The sequence below is a fragment of the Lipotes vexillifer genome, unplaced genomic scaffold (assembly GCF_000442215.2).
Source record: "Lipotes vexillifer unplaced genomic scaffold, Lipotes_vexillifer_v1.1 scaffold919, whole genome shotgun sequence".
NCBI lineage: Eukaryota > Metazoa > Chordata > Mammalia > Artiodactyla > Lipotidae > Lipotes > Lipotes vexillifer.
The window spans coordinates 738,328-755,597 of record NW_006775731.1 but is presented as its reverse complement, the minus strand read 5'-3'; the positions used below and the strand labels follow the sequence as shown (position 1 = coordinate 755,597).

At 39.2% G+C, this 17,270-nt stretch overlaps 1 protein-coding gene across 1 annotated transcript in view; it reads right to left on the bottom strand.

Annotated features, from left to right (window-relative positions):
- The window catches only part of AKAP6 (A-kinase anchoring protein 6), a 382,763-nt gene that overhangs the window by 245,172 nt on the left and 120,321 nt on the right, over window positions 1–17,270 (bottom strand). Inside the window, exon 4 of the mRNA XM_007450167.1 lies at window positions 3,338–3,460. Within this exon, the coding sequence (XP_007450229.1) occupies window positions 3,338–3,460 (123 nt within the window). The remainder of the gene's footprint in view (window positions 1–3,337; window positions 3,461–17,270) is intronic.

Genomic DNA, 17,270 nt, shown 5'->3' with positions numbered 1-17,270 from the left:
TGACGGTTTCATGGGTGCATACATTTGTCAATTTGTCAAAACTTGAAAAATTGTTTACATGAGGTATATACAATTTAGCATGCCAATCATACCTCAATGAAGCTGTTAAAAAAGTGGACAGAGGTGAAGAAGGGAATCCATTCAAGAACATATGTATACAATGCTATTTTAAAAGTGCTTTTCAAAGAGCAATGTTCAATATGCTCAATACTTGCAAAATTCAAACATTTTCCCGCAAATGTCATTTTCTAAAAAGATAGGAATTGTATTTTTGAAGGAGCAGCCAGGTTGCAAGCAGATGATTAATTATCATGGAAAATCATTGATGTATCATCGCAATTTCACAGTATTTCTTACAGTTAGAATAAAGCTCCTTCATATCTCTCATAAAGGTATTGTGAAGGTTTAATTGATTTGTGTTAGTGAAAACCCTTGGTTACTGTTATGGAAAAGAACTGAATTAAGTATCAAAATATAAATGTACAACTTTTGTTATTGTTTATTTGCTTTTGTTTATAATAAATATTGCAGGGTGCCAACTATTCTAACACATTATTAACTCAGGGGAGACACCAGACTCAGAGGCTTGTACATCTGTTGGTTTAATGTTTAAATTATAGACTCTATAGAAATGTTTAATGAAACTCATGTAGCTAAGTCTACATACTAGATAATCTTGCAAATAAATACCTCTTGCCCACTCATTAAGGAGCAGTAATGACTTATACAGTGTGAACTAAGAAATATAAATCTCTAGACTTACTTGTATACTTTCTTTATGGAAAGGTAGATATTTTTTGCCTTCTTTTGAGAAGAATAACTTAATATTAACTCAGCACCACAGTAAGGAAATACAATAAAAACTATAAATGACAATATTGCTCAGGAGATATGTAGATAGACATTGTGCTCAGATAGACAGTAACTCAGAGTTTGTTTGAAAGATGTTTAAACAACAGGCTGTATCTAGACTAGCAGACACAGCATGCAGTAAAACAGTGACTCAATAACTGTCTTTAAGTATCATTCAATGGCAATCCACACTCAGTAGGTCTTCAGTAACTGTTAAACAGTATTGTTCATAATTTCAGCCCCTGAGATTGTGAGTTAACAACAGTGAACAAATCTGGAGATTACAGTCCCTCACTATTCACAAAGCAGAGGTAAAGATGTTCCCATGTTATCTCTAGCCCAACTAATACAGACATGATGCTGGAGAAAATTCATTCAAGAAAATGTTGACCATTAGGCAGGAACAAGGTTATTCTTTAAGAGATAAACATTTTAAGAAGGGCTGTTTGTTGTGGATCTGAGGTAGAGATCCACAGCAAAGGGGATAATGATTTTCACATTTTGGACGAGAATGCCATTATGAGGCAGGTACTGGATACTTGCCATTCATTACGTCTGTAAAGAGTTCCACAATTTACAGGACTAGAATACAGTCATCACAAGCCACATGTGGCAATTTAAATGCAAACGTAAGTTAATGAGAGTTAGAAATTCATTTCCTCAGTTGCTGTAGCCACATTTCAAGTGCTCAGTAGATAGGTGTGGTTAGTTATTGCACATTGGATGTGCAATATAGAATATTCCATCATCACAGAAAGTTCTAATGGATAGTGTTGGGCTAGAATGAGACAGAGGCCAACACAGGGATGCTAAGTAAAGAATTGTGTAGTACGGATTTGAGACCAGGAGTGCACGTTGGTTACAAAGAGGTTGTGTCACTCAACTCCTAAAGAGAGGAGAGACCTTGGTTCATATTCTCCTAGCCTGGCTTTCATTTCAATAAATAGTCTAGCGTTAAAGTGCCCTTTGTGTCCCCATGCCCTCTGGGACCTCAAAAACAAAATGTGTGTTTTCCATAAAATATTAAATCAAGAGAAATTAAGACAGCACACTTAATGTGAAATAAAGTTCATATACTCCTGTTTAAACACAGATTAGAATTTCTGTCAGAACAATGCCAGTGAAAAGTTGACATTCTAATTAATACAATTTACTTTATAAAGCACTGAATATCTTTATCTTGCTATTATGAAATGCCCTCTTTACAAAAAAAAAAAAAAAAAAAAAAATCAAGGCTCTACTCAACAGGGAATTGGATATTAAGGGCAGTATTTAAAAACCCATGTACAAGAGAGGTGGTTAGGGTCACTGGCATTTTTACACACCATCAACCCAGGTCTCTAAAAACAGAAGCATCCTCTACCAGTTTTGTGATTTTTTTTTTTTATCTTTCACAAGACTATCTGCATGCAGCAACAGGATTTTGAGGCTGTTTTTCTTGCAATGATATAAAATACACTGCAAAACACAAACAGCAAAAAACTAAAACATCCTCTCTCTCTTCTCCCTCTCTCTCCTTCTCTCATTTAATATCACAGGGAACCGTTCTGGAACCCTGTGAACTAACATACATGCAGGACTCCCACACACTGTTTACTCAATCCAAATTCTGAGTATGTAAGAGGGGCAGAAAATCAGCCCCACAGTTGGGTACCCAAGGATTCGTGTTCATTGCCTTTGTCGATTTTATGCTATCAGTGAAAGGAATAAAGATGAGATCCTTAAAGCTTGAATTTTCATTTCCTATGACAACGTGCTTTTTCTTCATGCTTTATCACACTCCACTACTTGGTTTCCACCCCTTCATAATTGATATCGGCCATTTGAAGCATTCAGTAAAAACCTCATGAGGTTCATCAAATGTCCCCCAGTCTATAATTCTTGCTTCTAACATATTCAGAAGCATATTCAACCAAGTGTTTTCTACTTCCTCTCCATGGATTTCCCTGTGCACAGGGACCAGTGTAATGACAGTTGTATTAATTATATGCTGAAAAACCCACATAGCAGCAAAAATGATGGAGATCATCGTTTTAAATATTTTATTAAAATAACCCAATGTAGAACAGATAAAGTAGACTCTCTTGATAATGAGAGGTTCATTAATTTTACAAGAATTCTAGAAAACTTAGAATGGTCATCAAAATTACCTCTTTCATTTTTTCTTTTTAAGAAGAGGAAAACCTTCAATTGTCACTTTAGAGAGCAAAGGTCTAGTCAAATTTTCTAAGGTATATTTTTAAATAATTACTTACCTTTCTGGAAAAAGTTTTGAAAAAATAGCTTGAAATATGGAGGATTTAGATTTCATAGTATTACTTGAAATGCCTGTAAATTTTCAGCTTCTGCAGTTTACCCCATTAAAACTTGGTTTATTAGCATATAATGACTTCTGATAAGTAAAACTGATATTCCCCATAAACAAACAAGTAGCACATTAAAATCCTTCCCTAACTAACAGCAAGAGCAGCACAATCTTGCCTACCAAGTGCGTCTCCAGGTACAGTTTAAGGCCATCCGTCTCTGCTTTGGGAGGTGTCCAATTCTCAGTGGTTTCCATGGCTTCGTTTAACCATTGAATAAATTCATCCAGCTTGTTTACAAACCCCTTGTGACAAAAAAGAGGAAAAAAGGACAAGAAAAGCATGTTAACTGGTTATTTTTTAAAGCCAATCTTAAAAATTCCAAACCTTGTCGATGGTAAAATTGATACCATTGCACTCCCATCCTATTTCCACGTCGTACAACAAAATTCCCACCATTCTTGCCACTGAAATCTATTAAAATGGAAAGAAACTGCCCATGACTCCCTCTTAGTTTTTTCCTAGGAACACTTTTTTTTGAGGAATTTGGATTGGACTGCAGGGTGTCATTGGAAAGGTGACTTCAAATCATCAAGACATTTCTGGGTGTCTGGCAAGCGCCCCCTCACCAAAAAATCAGGTCAGGTCTGCTAGGAACACTCATTGGCTTTGGGGGATAAAAGTACTCCTATAAAGATGGTGTTCTTTACTCAGAATCCCATGGAGTTGAGGTGCCTTAACTGAACGAGAAATCTATTTTTAAATTACAAAAGTGTTTAAAGGGACTTGGATGAGTGATGAGTTCTACTAACAGCCCAAATGTCTGTGACTGAATCTGGGTTCTAAGAAGCAAGGAAAGGTAGAGGACCAATGAACAAATGTAAACGCCTAACTCTGGGGGTGTCCTGGACATAAAAAAATATTCTTGGTTAAGAAGCACAATTCACAACAATCTTGCAAGTTTTCAAATAGTGGTTATAAAAATTTATTGACCATTTAAAAGAACACATCTGTGGAAACTGAAAATATTTTGAAAAAATGAAAGCCCAGCTGTGAACCTTAGGGGAAGGAAACGGGGGCTGGGAACCTGCTTGCCATGGCTGGGTAAACAGCACCACCTGCAGGTCGAAAGGGGAAAGGACAGGCTTCTACATTTGAACTCATAGAGATGGCTTGAGAGCTATTTCCCTATTGAACTTAACCCATTTTTCAGATTTACCTTTTGATTAATTTTGATTAATATTTTAATGCTCAACTTGTGAGTTAACTTGTAATAAAAAGCTAAACACTCCTCCCTATCAGGGGAATCTTAGCTTTCCACCTCCCCTCCTGCTTACATGTGTAGCCACAAAAATATAAACAGAAATCATGAAAGCAAATGAAACAGTAGTCCATCCGATTCTTGATACCTTTGTCACCTGCTATTTCTCCACCTCTCCCAGCCCCTTTCTGTGTGTACTGTCACCAGTGTTCTGTGTAGTGGACAGTGTACTGACTACTATCCCCATATCATGAGACGGTTATTCTTAGAGAAACCAAGTAGTCTCCACTCTATATACCGAACTATGCAATGTGCAGGAGAATTCACATTTGGATGCGGACAATGAATATTTGATGCTCATTTTCAGAAGCTCTGCTAAAGGCTTTGTGGTGTGAATGAAGGAAAATGAGGCTGACATAAGTAACAACATAGGAAAATGAGAAAAAAATACAAAATTTTACTTATTTTGTAATATAAATCAAATCCTAGTACAAGAGATATATTGGTCACTCATTCATTCTTTTAACAAATATTTATTAAGCACCTACTCTGTGTAAAGCACACTGCTGGACATTAACTGGGAATAAAATGATAAATATCACTGAAGTAAGAATTTCAGCTGAACATAAAGCATGTCTAAGCACTGGCCTGCTGAATTCAGGTAATTTTAATCATTAGGAAAAGTTTTACAAGCAATAAAGAGTTGGGACACGCTCCCGGATTTTCCTGTGAAATGTACTCTGTCCATATCAGAATTCTGTCTATACCCAAATTTGTTTCTATTTTTAGTATTTGACCTGTCTGTTTGTTTCTCTAATATTCTAAGTTCGCATGTACTTACCTGGAGAGTCAAAGACAACTATAAAAATCACATTTTCTTCACGGCACAATCCAGTGCCGCACTACATAAAAAGCACATTTTACACACGTTCGACTCACTGCTACAGGCTGAATTACAAACCTTTGAAAGGCCACATTTTAGCCTTCGTCATTCAGACTCCTATATCTCATCTGTTCAGTCTCTCTCCTATCACTTTCTACCACTGGTGTCCTTCTTGTCCCTTTTTGCCCCTCTTCCATTACCTTTCTCTGACTCCCTGCAGAGCTCTCCAGGGGCACACTGAGGGTGACCAGTCCACAGGTCCCAGTCCTCTTGGGCTACCCCCTTAATTGTTTCCTCCTCGGTGGGCCCCTTGCCATACTCATATTTGATACATGTTCTGAGAGCCTGATGATTGGAGCCAAGCCAGGATTCAACCCCTGGAAGAAACCTTGGTCATCCAACTTGGGAGAAAATGGAACAGCCGTTAGCCTGTTACTACCATCAATTGACAGCACACTTCCCACTTCCAAATCATTTGCTGGAGGAATCAAATCATTTGCATTTTGAAAGTTCCTTAATGAGGTGCTTTTAAAGAATCTTACTCTTAAACTTTCTAAAGCATCGATCTCTTTAAAGACTAAGAAGCACAGTGCAAGTGTATGTAAAGGTACACTTTCAGGTTTGTGAAAAATAATTTGCTAGAGCCCTCAGCTGGTTAACATACATTTGAAGATTATATTTGCAAGGAAAATATAAAGTTAGTCTTGCAAACAGCTACACTCTCATAACAGGTTAAGTACCCATTACTGAACCCTCCTGCGCTATCGGTGGGAATGTAAACTGGTGCAGCCATTATGGAAAACAGTAGGGAGGTTCCTTTAAAAACTAAAAAAAGAGCTAAAAAATACCAATATGATCCAGCAATCCCACTCCTGGGCATATATCCAAAAAAAAAAAAAAAAAAAAAGATAACTAATTCGAAAAGATGTATGCACCCCAATGTTCATAGCAGCATTATTTACAAAGACATGGAAGCAACCTAAGTGTCCAATGACAGATGAATGGATAAGGAAGTGGTATACATATACATACACACACACACACACACACACACACACACACACAATGGAATATTACTCAGCCACGAAAAAGAATGAAATATTGCCATTTGCAGCAACATGGATGGACCTAGAGATAATCATAGTAAGTGAAGTAAACCAGACAAGGACAAATATGATATCACATATATGGAATCTAAAAAATAGCACAAATGAATCTATGTACAAAACAGAAACAAATTCACAGACACAGGGAACAAACTTATAGTTACCAAAGGGGGAAAGGGGGGAGGCATAAATTGTGGGGGAGGGATAACTTAGGAGTACAGGATTAACAGATGCACACTACCATATATAAAATAAACAATAAGGATTTACTGTATAGCACAGGGAACTATATTCAATATCCTGTAATATCCTATAATGGAAAATAATCTGAAAAAATATATATATGTATCTGAATCACTTTGTTGTACACCTGAAACTAACACAATGTTGTCAATCAACTATGCTTCAATTTAAAGAAGAATACTCATTATTTCTTTTATTTTCCTAACTATTTATCTTCTAGGACAAACCTAGTCTGGTTAACTAGAAACTGTGTGGGTGATTACTGTTGCCCTTTGACAAAGCTGTTATGTGCAGCTGGGACAAGAAGGAGGGCCTTCCTTGTATCAGACATGGGACCAGGAAACAGTGACATAGTAGGAAACAAGACATGGTCCCCGCCTTATGGAGTTAAAAGCCCAGGGGTAATTTTTTATAAAATTACATGATTTTTAGAACAAATTGAAATTGAAAACTATTTCTCTAAAAGGGGAAGTATACAACAGGAAGTAGAAACTTGTCAACACAATTCTGTGAAGTGGTGCTGATTATGGTCATTTTACAGATGAGAAAACTGAGGGTCAAAGAAGGTGACTAGCCCACTGGCAGGGTTGGGATCTGAACCCATATCTTATTCCGAAGTCTAGTCCTCTCAGGGTACCATGGTGCCCTCTAGAAACAGTGCTCCTAGAGACAATTATCTGACCCAGATGAGAGTGAAGAAACATTTCTTGCCACTCCCACATTCTTACTGCTGAGATAAAACTCTCTACGTTCTAAGTCCTTCCCCCTTCACATTCACTGTTTTCTGTTAATTTTTCTGAAAGGGGATGGGTGATGAGGTTAGACACAACAAAAAACTTTTTTTTTAAAGCAAGCAAAAATCACTGTAAATTTCATTTCTAATTTATAGAAAATTTAAACCAAAACTTTAAGGCAGTTACATGCTTAAGCGAGCCCATTCTAACAGTGTCTTAACTACAGATGAGTCTGACTCAGTTTAATCACAGAGGAGATGGCCCCTGGTTCTCAGGAGATAGTTTAGCCAATGGGCTCAACTGCTAATGTCCTCTCAGTGTTTGTTGTTTAGATGTGTGTGTGAACATGTGTGTGTTCACCCCCAGAAGGATGTACATTTCTCAGTGGACAGAGAAATCAAGTGTGCAATCTGACCTAGTCCAGATCAAGTCAGCTGCCTTCAGAGAGGGACCTGCTGAAAACCATCAGGAAGTGAACTATTTTCACTGTATTTTTGAAAATAAAAAAGGGCAGCCTCTGCTGTTGAATTTTTTAAACCATTCAAAAAAAGTATTTACCCCTTTCTTAGTATTCCAAGATTAAAGGATTCAGTGAATGACCTCATCTGAATAATGCTAGCTGAAACAATAAGTAATCCTCATACAACATTCACTATGTGCCAGGTATTGGGCACATGGCATTGGGTATGTCTCCTTACTTCTCAGGGCCTCAGTCTTCTCATCTGTAAAATGGGGTGACAGTAGTGCCCACCTCACAGGGTCTTTATGAGACTCAAATGATCTAGTTGGGCCAGCTGATCTAACAATTTGTCTAAGTCCCTGGCAGAAATTAGAACTTGAAAGACACTTAAATGAGGATTAATTGTGGCAGCAGGAGAGGGTATAGTAAAAGAGAAAAAAGCATGCTTATCATCAACCAGTGTGGATAATGATAAAGAGAATAGCTGCTACAACCAGACGAAGCTGAATTTGATTCCAGGCTCCATCCACCTCTTACTAACAGTATAAACTAAATGAGCTACTTGATGTCTCTGAACTTCAGTTTCTTCATCTATAAGACAGGGACAGGGATATCCATTTGGGGTTTATGTGAGGATTTCAAGAGAAATTATATTTTAAAGCCTGGCTTGATAAATGATTTTTAAAAACCATTCCTAATTAACAGGTTCCAATTTGATCTTTTATGTCATAAACTCAAAACTTTTGGTTATTCACTAAGCATACAGCACTCTACTAGGTGTCCAGGAAAGATGGAAAGAAAAGTCTTCTCACAGCCACAATATGAGAGGTGGCACCAACCACTCTGGGGGTGCAGAGGAGGGAGTCATGACTTCTGTCTCAGATCATCACATGAGGCGATGTGGCAGGGGCAGCATCTGAACCTGCAGGTTAGCAAAGATTTCCCTACCTCCTTATTCCACCAGCAAGTCCGAAGGGGATCACATTTCTCTATTAAACAACTACAAGTTTAAGAATAATCTGGCTTAATTTTTCAAAACAGGACACATGCTTTGGAGCCAGTCTTTACATTAGTAATGGTTACCAATGAGTAATCACAATCCTCTTACCCTACCCACAAGGAAGCTTAATTTAGGCTCTGACAGCTGGTAAAATTAGAACTCCCCTTAGAAGCAAACTTATGCATTGAGATTTTATATGTACATCTACCAACATATATATTTAATCTTCCATTTTTGCTTAATTCTTATACACCTAATTCCTATATGAAATGACTAATTAAGCTTTTTACACAATAGCACTCAAATGTAATTTACCTTTCCTAACCACATATCAATGTACTTAATGTGCCACCAAGACACAGAGGCTCAAGATAAAATCAAAGCGAGTTAAAAGTGGTACTTTGGACTCAACCAACTCACACATTTACCCACATCCTTACCTATAAAATGCAACGCAGTACAAGTAATTGACAGAAGGGAGGGTATGGTGTGTACTCTTAGAAGAAAGACTGAAGAGAAAATGAAATGGTTTAAGGCAGTTTTACCTCTGTTGCCACAAGAAAACTCAAATACTGAAATGTTTTATGAAATATTTAGCTTCTCTTCTAAAGGTTGAATGGAATGTCTTTAGAATTTTAAAATATTTCTGATAAAATTATCCCAGAATAAAGGCTGTCAGTTGGAAAGAGAGAATAAAAAGGGCATCGAATGGTATTATCTAAAACTGACCAGGTAGGAAGTTCTTTTCTGAACTCCGTATCATGTGGAAGGGATAAATTGGGCTGAATCTCCAATTTCGTCAAACACTAATGACAGTGGTTTCAACTGGGAAAAGAAGAGCCCAGAAAGATCCCTGACTCTCATAATGGGAAAGGGTTTCCTCCAGCAAATCCAGAGGCTTTGACTTCAGTTGCTCCCTATTGATTTCTAAGAAGAAATAATCGACAATTTTAAGGGGAAAACAAGTTTGGAATGCATATCATCAAAGTCTAATAAAAATAGGAATGAATAAAAGAATTGGGAATAAACTGGAAGTAATAGTAATATTAACTGAGCACCAATGATATGCCAGGCACTTATTTTATACTTACAACTACTCTATGCTGTAAGATTCCCACACTCTCCGTTTTACAGAGGAGAAAACTGAAGCACAGACAAGCTCAAATACTTCACGGTTGTCAGCAGTGAAGCTGGGGAGTCTCCCACATAGCTTTGCTCACTGGCTCTGTGTAAGACTTTGTTTCAAGCACCCCCAATCCTCCAGAGGCACTGGATGAGCATATCAGATCATCTTTATCTGCCTCTAAATCCCAAACAAGGACCTAAGATGCTCACACTTTAGAGTTTAGGATTATGATCATTTAATAGTTCACTTATAGGTATTTTCTATTCAGTATTATATAACAGTACTAAACATCTGGGTGCTGACTATCTACCAACTATTCTTCTGATAATTTATGTAGTCCTTTAATCTTCACAAATTTCTCTACTGTACAGAGGAAGAGGCTGAAGCATAGAAGAGTTATACCATTTATTCAAGGTCATAAAGCCATTAAATAGCTCTTAAGTAGTTTTGCTCCAGGGCTCAAGCCCTGAACTGCTACACCACACCGTCCTTCTAAGCAGACTCACCCTGAGGTTCACGGACAAAAACAAAGCACAGAAACAGCCACTGTTGTCCATTCTTACTTCCCAAGCCCCTGTGAGAAGCCCAGCCTGTGCCACACGACTTCAGCGTTCCCATCACGGCCGCCTGTGTTTTAGGTAAAATTCTCCCTACCCTGCGCTCTTTCCCAGCTTCCTTTTCTCCTTTCTTTCTTGACTACCGTTCTCTTTTGCCTTTTCCTTCTCTTTCCTCTCCCCCAGTCCCTTCACTCCCTTGTTCTTCGCTCCTCTCTCCTTTCTTTCACTCCCCTCCCTTCGTCTCCTCTCCTCTTCATTCCTTCTCTCTTTTTTCTATAGCTCAAAGTCCCCCCCAACAATTGACTGTTGGAGCTAATCAATCACTTTCAACAAACAACATTTCCTCACATGTCCACACAGTTTTAATGAAAAGGGCTGTCTCCTTGACACTGAAGTACAGAGCTGAAATGTTGTTATAATCTTGTGTTTAGATATAAATACCTTCCTGATTAGTAAAACCTCCTTGTAAATCTAATAACTGGAACAAGAATGCATGTAGCAAGATGGAAGTGTTTGTAGATACTAAAATTATTAAAAAGATTACTTGTAATTGTTGAGTCTTATTTATCTAAATATTCTAAATTTTCTCTAGGGGACATACAGTTCTTCAGTAATAACAAAGTTATACTTCTAGAAAAAAATGGAACTCAATGCGGAGAGTTTATCACATTGAATGAGCAAGAAAATAACCAACTTCCTACCAGCGAAGTTCAGGGCAGTGAGTCAGTAAAGGGTAACAACTCAGCCACTGCACTATCATTGGAGCCAAGAAGATAGAAAACAGCATTTACTAAATACATCTGCTTGAAAAGGAGAAGCATTCCCATGCAGATTAGAAGCACAGACCTGATCTTCAAAAGGCCCTTACATCCCATCTAGTTCAATGCCCCCATTTTACAGGTGAGGAAACCGAGACTCAGAAAGGTTAACTACTTGATTGGTAACAGGCAGCCAGTTGGTAGCTGAGCCAAAAGAACTCAGGTGCTGGGTCCTTAAGTATAGAACTCTAATTGTTCACTTTAAAGTTTTCGTGGACATCTTTTGAACAAAATTTCTAGAGTTCAAAAAAAAGGACAGAATTAGAGTTTTTTAAAGAATAATGTAAAATTCCAGAGTACTGTTGGTTTACCTAATTGGGTATAGTATCTAGATTCGGTGGCATTGGACCAGCTGACAAAGAATAGAGGGCACTGAGAGGAACAGAGAACATTCTTGGCAGATAAAATCCAGTAGAGAACAGTTCATTCTGAGAAATCTAAGTAGCTGACGGCTAACGCTCTGGAGGCAAAATAGGGGAAACTGAGAAATGAGGTTGGAGAGTCTGGCCAAGAGCCAGGCACATACACCTCGCTCCAGAATTAGGACTTTATCCTAAGAAGGATGGGGGTGGTCACTGCAGGTCTGAAGCAGAAGAGAGGGAGAATCTGATTAGCATCTCAGAAGACTTGCTCTGACTGCAGTGTGGAGAGTGGATTGCCAGGTGTTAGGCTGAGATCAGAAAAGCCAGTAAAAAGGCTGCTACACTACTCCATGAAAAAGTCGATGAGGGCTAGACTGAGTAGCAGCAGTGGACATGGAGGGAACATGCAAGACTGCGCAGAGAGACAGAAGTTAAAATGGACAGGACCAGTTGAATGTGATGGATTCAAAAATTTGAGAAATTTGTTACAATCTGAGATGACTGCCAGCTTTCAATTTTCGTTGGAGGTACTATTCTCTGAAAGAAGCAATAAGATATTCAGAAGGAAGAAGTAATTTGCAGGTATATGATAAACATGGTATTAGATAGCATGAGTTTGGCTTCTGAGGTGTGGAGCAAGATCTAGGTTGGAGAAAGCAACATACAGGTGGTACTGGAGACCATGGGCATGGAGAGAACCTAGGAACAGTGTGTAGGGGCATATCCGCTGTGTATTCTACAGATCAAGGCCCCACAGCGCAATGCACTCAATTTTATTCACCCCAGTCCCTCATTCTGGGTCTGTCTCAGTGGTTCTCGACACCGGCTGTGTCCCTAAATTAAACTGTGAAACATACAACAAATTCAGAGAAGGGAAATCTGCTTCAAAGTCCATCAGGGCAACAAAAATAAAAAGCCAACAGCTGAGGGGCACTAGGAACATATTCATGTTGATCTTGGGAAAAAAAAAAAAAAAAAAGTACTTGCTGCCCCTTTGTGACGAGCTTGCAAAATCTGGTATAACCAGAAAATAGGATGTGCTAATAGGAAGCACTCCTGAGAGAGGCATGTTCTAGCTGTAAAATGAGGGAATTAAGTTGGACAATCTTGGAAAAAAAAAAAAAAAAAAAAGTACTTGCTGCCCCTTTGTGACGAGCTTGCAAAATCTGGTATAACCAGAAAATAGGATGTGCTAATAGGAAGCACTCCTGAGAGAGGCATGTTCTAGCTGTAAAATGAGGGAATTAAGTTGGACAATTTCTCATGCCTTTCTTACTGTTACCATCTGTGGTTCGTGCATATAGAGCCTCCTTCAAAGCCAGAGATGTTCAGATGATTTACCTGTTCTCTTTTAGTTACACAGGGAACTGATCTTTGGTGACTTCCACATACCTTCCCAATGTCTTCTACTCCTCTCACCGTATCTATCCTTCAAGACGCAGCTTCAATGCTCCTCTCCCAGCAAATGATCCCAACCTAGTGCTACCTTTTCAACACACTTGCTTAATTTTTCCATCTTTAGCAGTCAGGGGTCTCAGGGGCAATTGTAAACTTATTGTAGTCCCTTCCTTTTTCTTCCCATAATACGTTGTAATGAGATTCCTCTGGTTAGAGCGCTGTGGGAACTACTATTTATAAGTACATAATTATAAATACATATTATAAATATGTATAAATACAAATTATACATAAATAAGTACATATTATTTATAAGTTGTTGTGTAACAATATTATAAACTAGAAGGTTGTTTGTGTTTATCTGAACACACATTCATAGCATAAATTCCCCTACATAAACTTTCTAAGATGTCAGATGAGTGCATTTACTAAAATTATTGGGCCAGTTAGAGGAGAATTATCTCTAACACAACATAAGAATCATCTGTCAAGGCAGAAGGCCCAGAGTCTCACAGGGAAGAGGGGTGCAGGAGTCTAGGGCGACTATCACAGGTCCCAGGAAGGAGGACAGGCGGCCTTAACCACTGTGGGTTGGGGGTGAGTAGGAGGTTGAAGCTTCATAATGACCAAGATGCCTGGAGGTAGGAGGAGAAAATAGGGTGGTAGCATTTGATCCCAAAAGGCCAGAGCCATCTACATACAAAGAGCTGCTGAGGACTCACCCCTCCCCTCCCATAATAGTAATAATAACAACAATAACAACCACAAGAGCTAACATTTATTGAATGCTTACTACATGCCAGGTACTATTCTGAGCTCTTTACACATTTTAACACATTTAATGGTCCAAAAAAAAAAAAAAAAAACTCTATGTGAGAGATACACTTTTAACCCTATTTTGCAAGGGAGGAAACTGGGGCAAGAGAGATCAAGTCACTTGCTCAAGATAACATAGGTGATAATACACAGAAACTCATCTACCTGACAGATGGAAAGCATCTGGGCCTCAGCATACAGGCAGCACCTTTCCTGGGTAAAGTTGCTTATTCACCATGCAAATCTCAGGCCAATCATCTTTATAGAATGAGATCAAGAGCCTCAGACATGATCTGACATCATGAGTGAGCCGGACACAGAACCCACACTCTTGGAATGATCTGCCCCCATATTGTCAGAACAGAGCACAAACAGCAGTGCTGACAGTTAATTTTAGGACACCACAACGGCAAATCTGCCAAGATGAATGTTTCCAATCTGCTCCATTTAGCTGACCTTACTTGCTATAAATTCGGGCTAATCCATATCTAATTCTTACTGGGTTACTCACTTGTTTGCTGTTCACCATTGTCCCTGGTCTCTTGGCATCTAGCAAACACTAGCCAGGCCCCAAATTCCTCTAGGATGTCTGGTTCTTCTCACATTACAGTGCTGGGAATGCAGCATGAATAGTTGCATACCTCCAGGCTCACTAATGCCATAGCCTCACACTCACTTACCATTACGGTCTTCTAAGGGAGATTCACCCAGAATTCCATGGAACAGAAAGAAATTCCATGTTGAAGTGATGTATTCCAGTGAATATTTTGCAGAGAACTGGCTGCATCTCTTAGCTATGCCTCTTAGGCTCTTATAAAATTTCAGAACTGAGAGGTATCTTAAGAGGTCAGCCAATTCAATTTCTTTACTAACGTTTATTTTTCGAAACTGAGCCTTGGGAGTTAAGTTTCCAAGGTCACAATGCTACATAGGGGCAGAATTAAGATTCTTATTCTAGTTCTTTCTATTATTGTTGATGCTATTCCCTGAATTCATAGGAAAAGTCACAATAATGATAAGACTAGTATTTATGTAGCCTTTAGAGTTGACAATGAACTGTTGCTCTTTGTAATTTCACACAATAATCTGTGCAATGGCGTAACAAACATAATTAATATCCCATTTTAAAGACTAGGAGATTTAAACAGTAAACTTTCAGGAACTTATTCAAGTTTTCATAATTAAACAGTAGGGGGCTGTGAATTGAGCCCAAAGTTCCTGCTTTTAAGTCTTGCACCCTTAAGTAAATTACTAACTTCTCTATGTATAATATCTCTGTCCTCTTTGGTAAAATGAGGATATAATAAAAGTGTCTTCATCAAAGAAGGATTTTTTTTCTTGAGAATTAAATGTGTTAAATGAATAAAACTCTTAGCGTCTTGCCTGACATGTTATAAGTAGGCAATATATGTCAAGGTTTTGTTTGTTTTTTTAATTGCTACCTTTCTAAAACATCCTACGGCTAATACAGAGTCATTACTTTAGGCTTAAGGATAAAGAAGAATTCACTAATATCCTAATAATAATTTTAGTTGAATTTAAAAATACAACACTGAGTTTGTTCCTCTTTTGATTTTCATCATCATAGAAATATTTGCTGTCAAATGCAGTTAGGAACTTTCATCATCTTGACACAACAAAATGTAATTTCATCATAGCTTTTTCACACCAAGAAAATAACAAAGAACTATTTTCATCTTAATGCTTAAAACTGCAAACAAAAAACTGCACCTTCCATATACATTTCAGAAGGCAAAAACGAGACGCACTGACTGGATGCAGCCTCACGGTGGTGCTAAATCATCATTTATAAAGGCTCGAGACCCAGCTAAGGCTCTGCAGAAACCAAACTGACGCAGGATTGAAACATTCCTACTGGGTTAACCAGGAAGGTATTTGCTTTGGATCCCTATGGTTCTTCTCCAGCAACCTTGAGCAATGACCTTGACATACTGTCCCAACAAATCCATTAGTAATGTTAATTCAGTTTTTTTCCTGGCATTGCAACAAATAAATTACACACAAATACATACAATATTACCCTTAAAAAGAACTGTGTAGCTTTATTTTTTAATGTTATTAATTGAGAATTCTCAACTTGGATTTGGCCACAGCATTTGCGTGTAAGATAACATTTACCTTTGCTCCGTTGATCAACTGTGTATCTTAATTTCTTATGTCCCTTGGAACCATTTATTAAAGTCCTTACATCTCCCTGCCCCAAGCCTCAGCTTGAAATCTCAACTCTTTTGACCCCCTTCCTCCACTATCTCATTTTTTAAAAGCCACAAAATTGTACTGATTTGTCTTTTATAACATCTCCCACCTCTGTTTCTTTATTTTCCTTAGTTGGCTTCCAAAACCACAGTTCAGACCCTTTTAGCAATAACCTTCAAAATTAGTCTTAGAGCACTAGCTACCAACCTTGACTGTACATCAGAAATGCATAAAGGAGCTTTAAGAAATACCTATCCCTCAAGAGTCTGATTTAACAGCCCTGGGTGGAGGCTGAAGTTGGAATTTTTTTCTAAAGCACCCCGGTGATTATAATGTGCAGCCACAATCAAGAACCACTTTGCGGCACGCGACTCGCTGCCGCCGCCGCCACCATCTTGAATCGCAGTGTGGTGCGCAGCGCTTCTGCAGTCGGTCACAAACTGAGGCGCCGGCACAGCCGTTTCGCGCTGGCAACTCTGGTCTGAAGTGCCGGGTGTGAGGCCTCTTCGTGCAGTATCCTGTGAGCAAGTGAACTTAGATGAAGCACAAAGGAAAAAAGGAAGAGGCAAGAAGGAGAATCAAAGGGAAACTCATCTGTGTCTCTTGCAGTCCAACTTCGCCCAGCACGAGGGACCCACCCCCCCAGATACACCAGAAATACATCTACACGTGGAGCAACTCCTACAGAACACCTACTGAACGCTGGCAGGAGACCTCAGACCTCCCAAAAGGCAAGAAACTCCCCACGTACCTGGGTAGGGCAAGAGAAAAAAGAATAAACAGAGACAAAAGGATAAGGACGGTACCTGCACCAGTGGGAGGGAGCCGTGAAGGAGGAAAGGTCTCCACACACTAGGAGCCCCTTCGCGGGCAGAGATTGCGGGAGGCGGAGCGGGGAGCTTCGGAGCCGCGGAGGACAGCACAGCAACAGGGGCGCGGAGGGCAAAGCGGAGAGATTCCCGCACAGAGGATCGGCGCCGACCGGCGCTCACCAGCCCGAGAGGCTCGTGTGCTCACCCGCCGGGGGCGGGCGGGGCTGCGAGCTGAGGCTCGGTTTCGGTTTCGGTCGGAGCTCAGGGAGAGGACTGGGGTTGGCGGCTTGAACATAGCCCGAAGGGGTTAGTGCGCCACGGC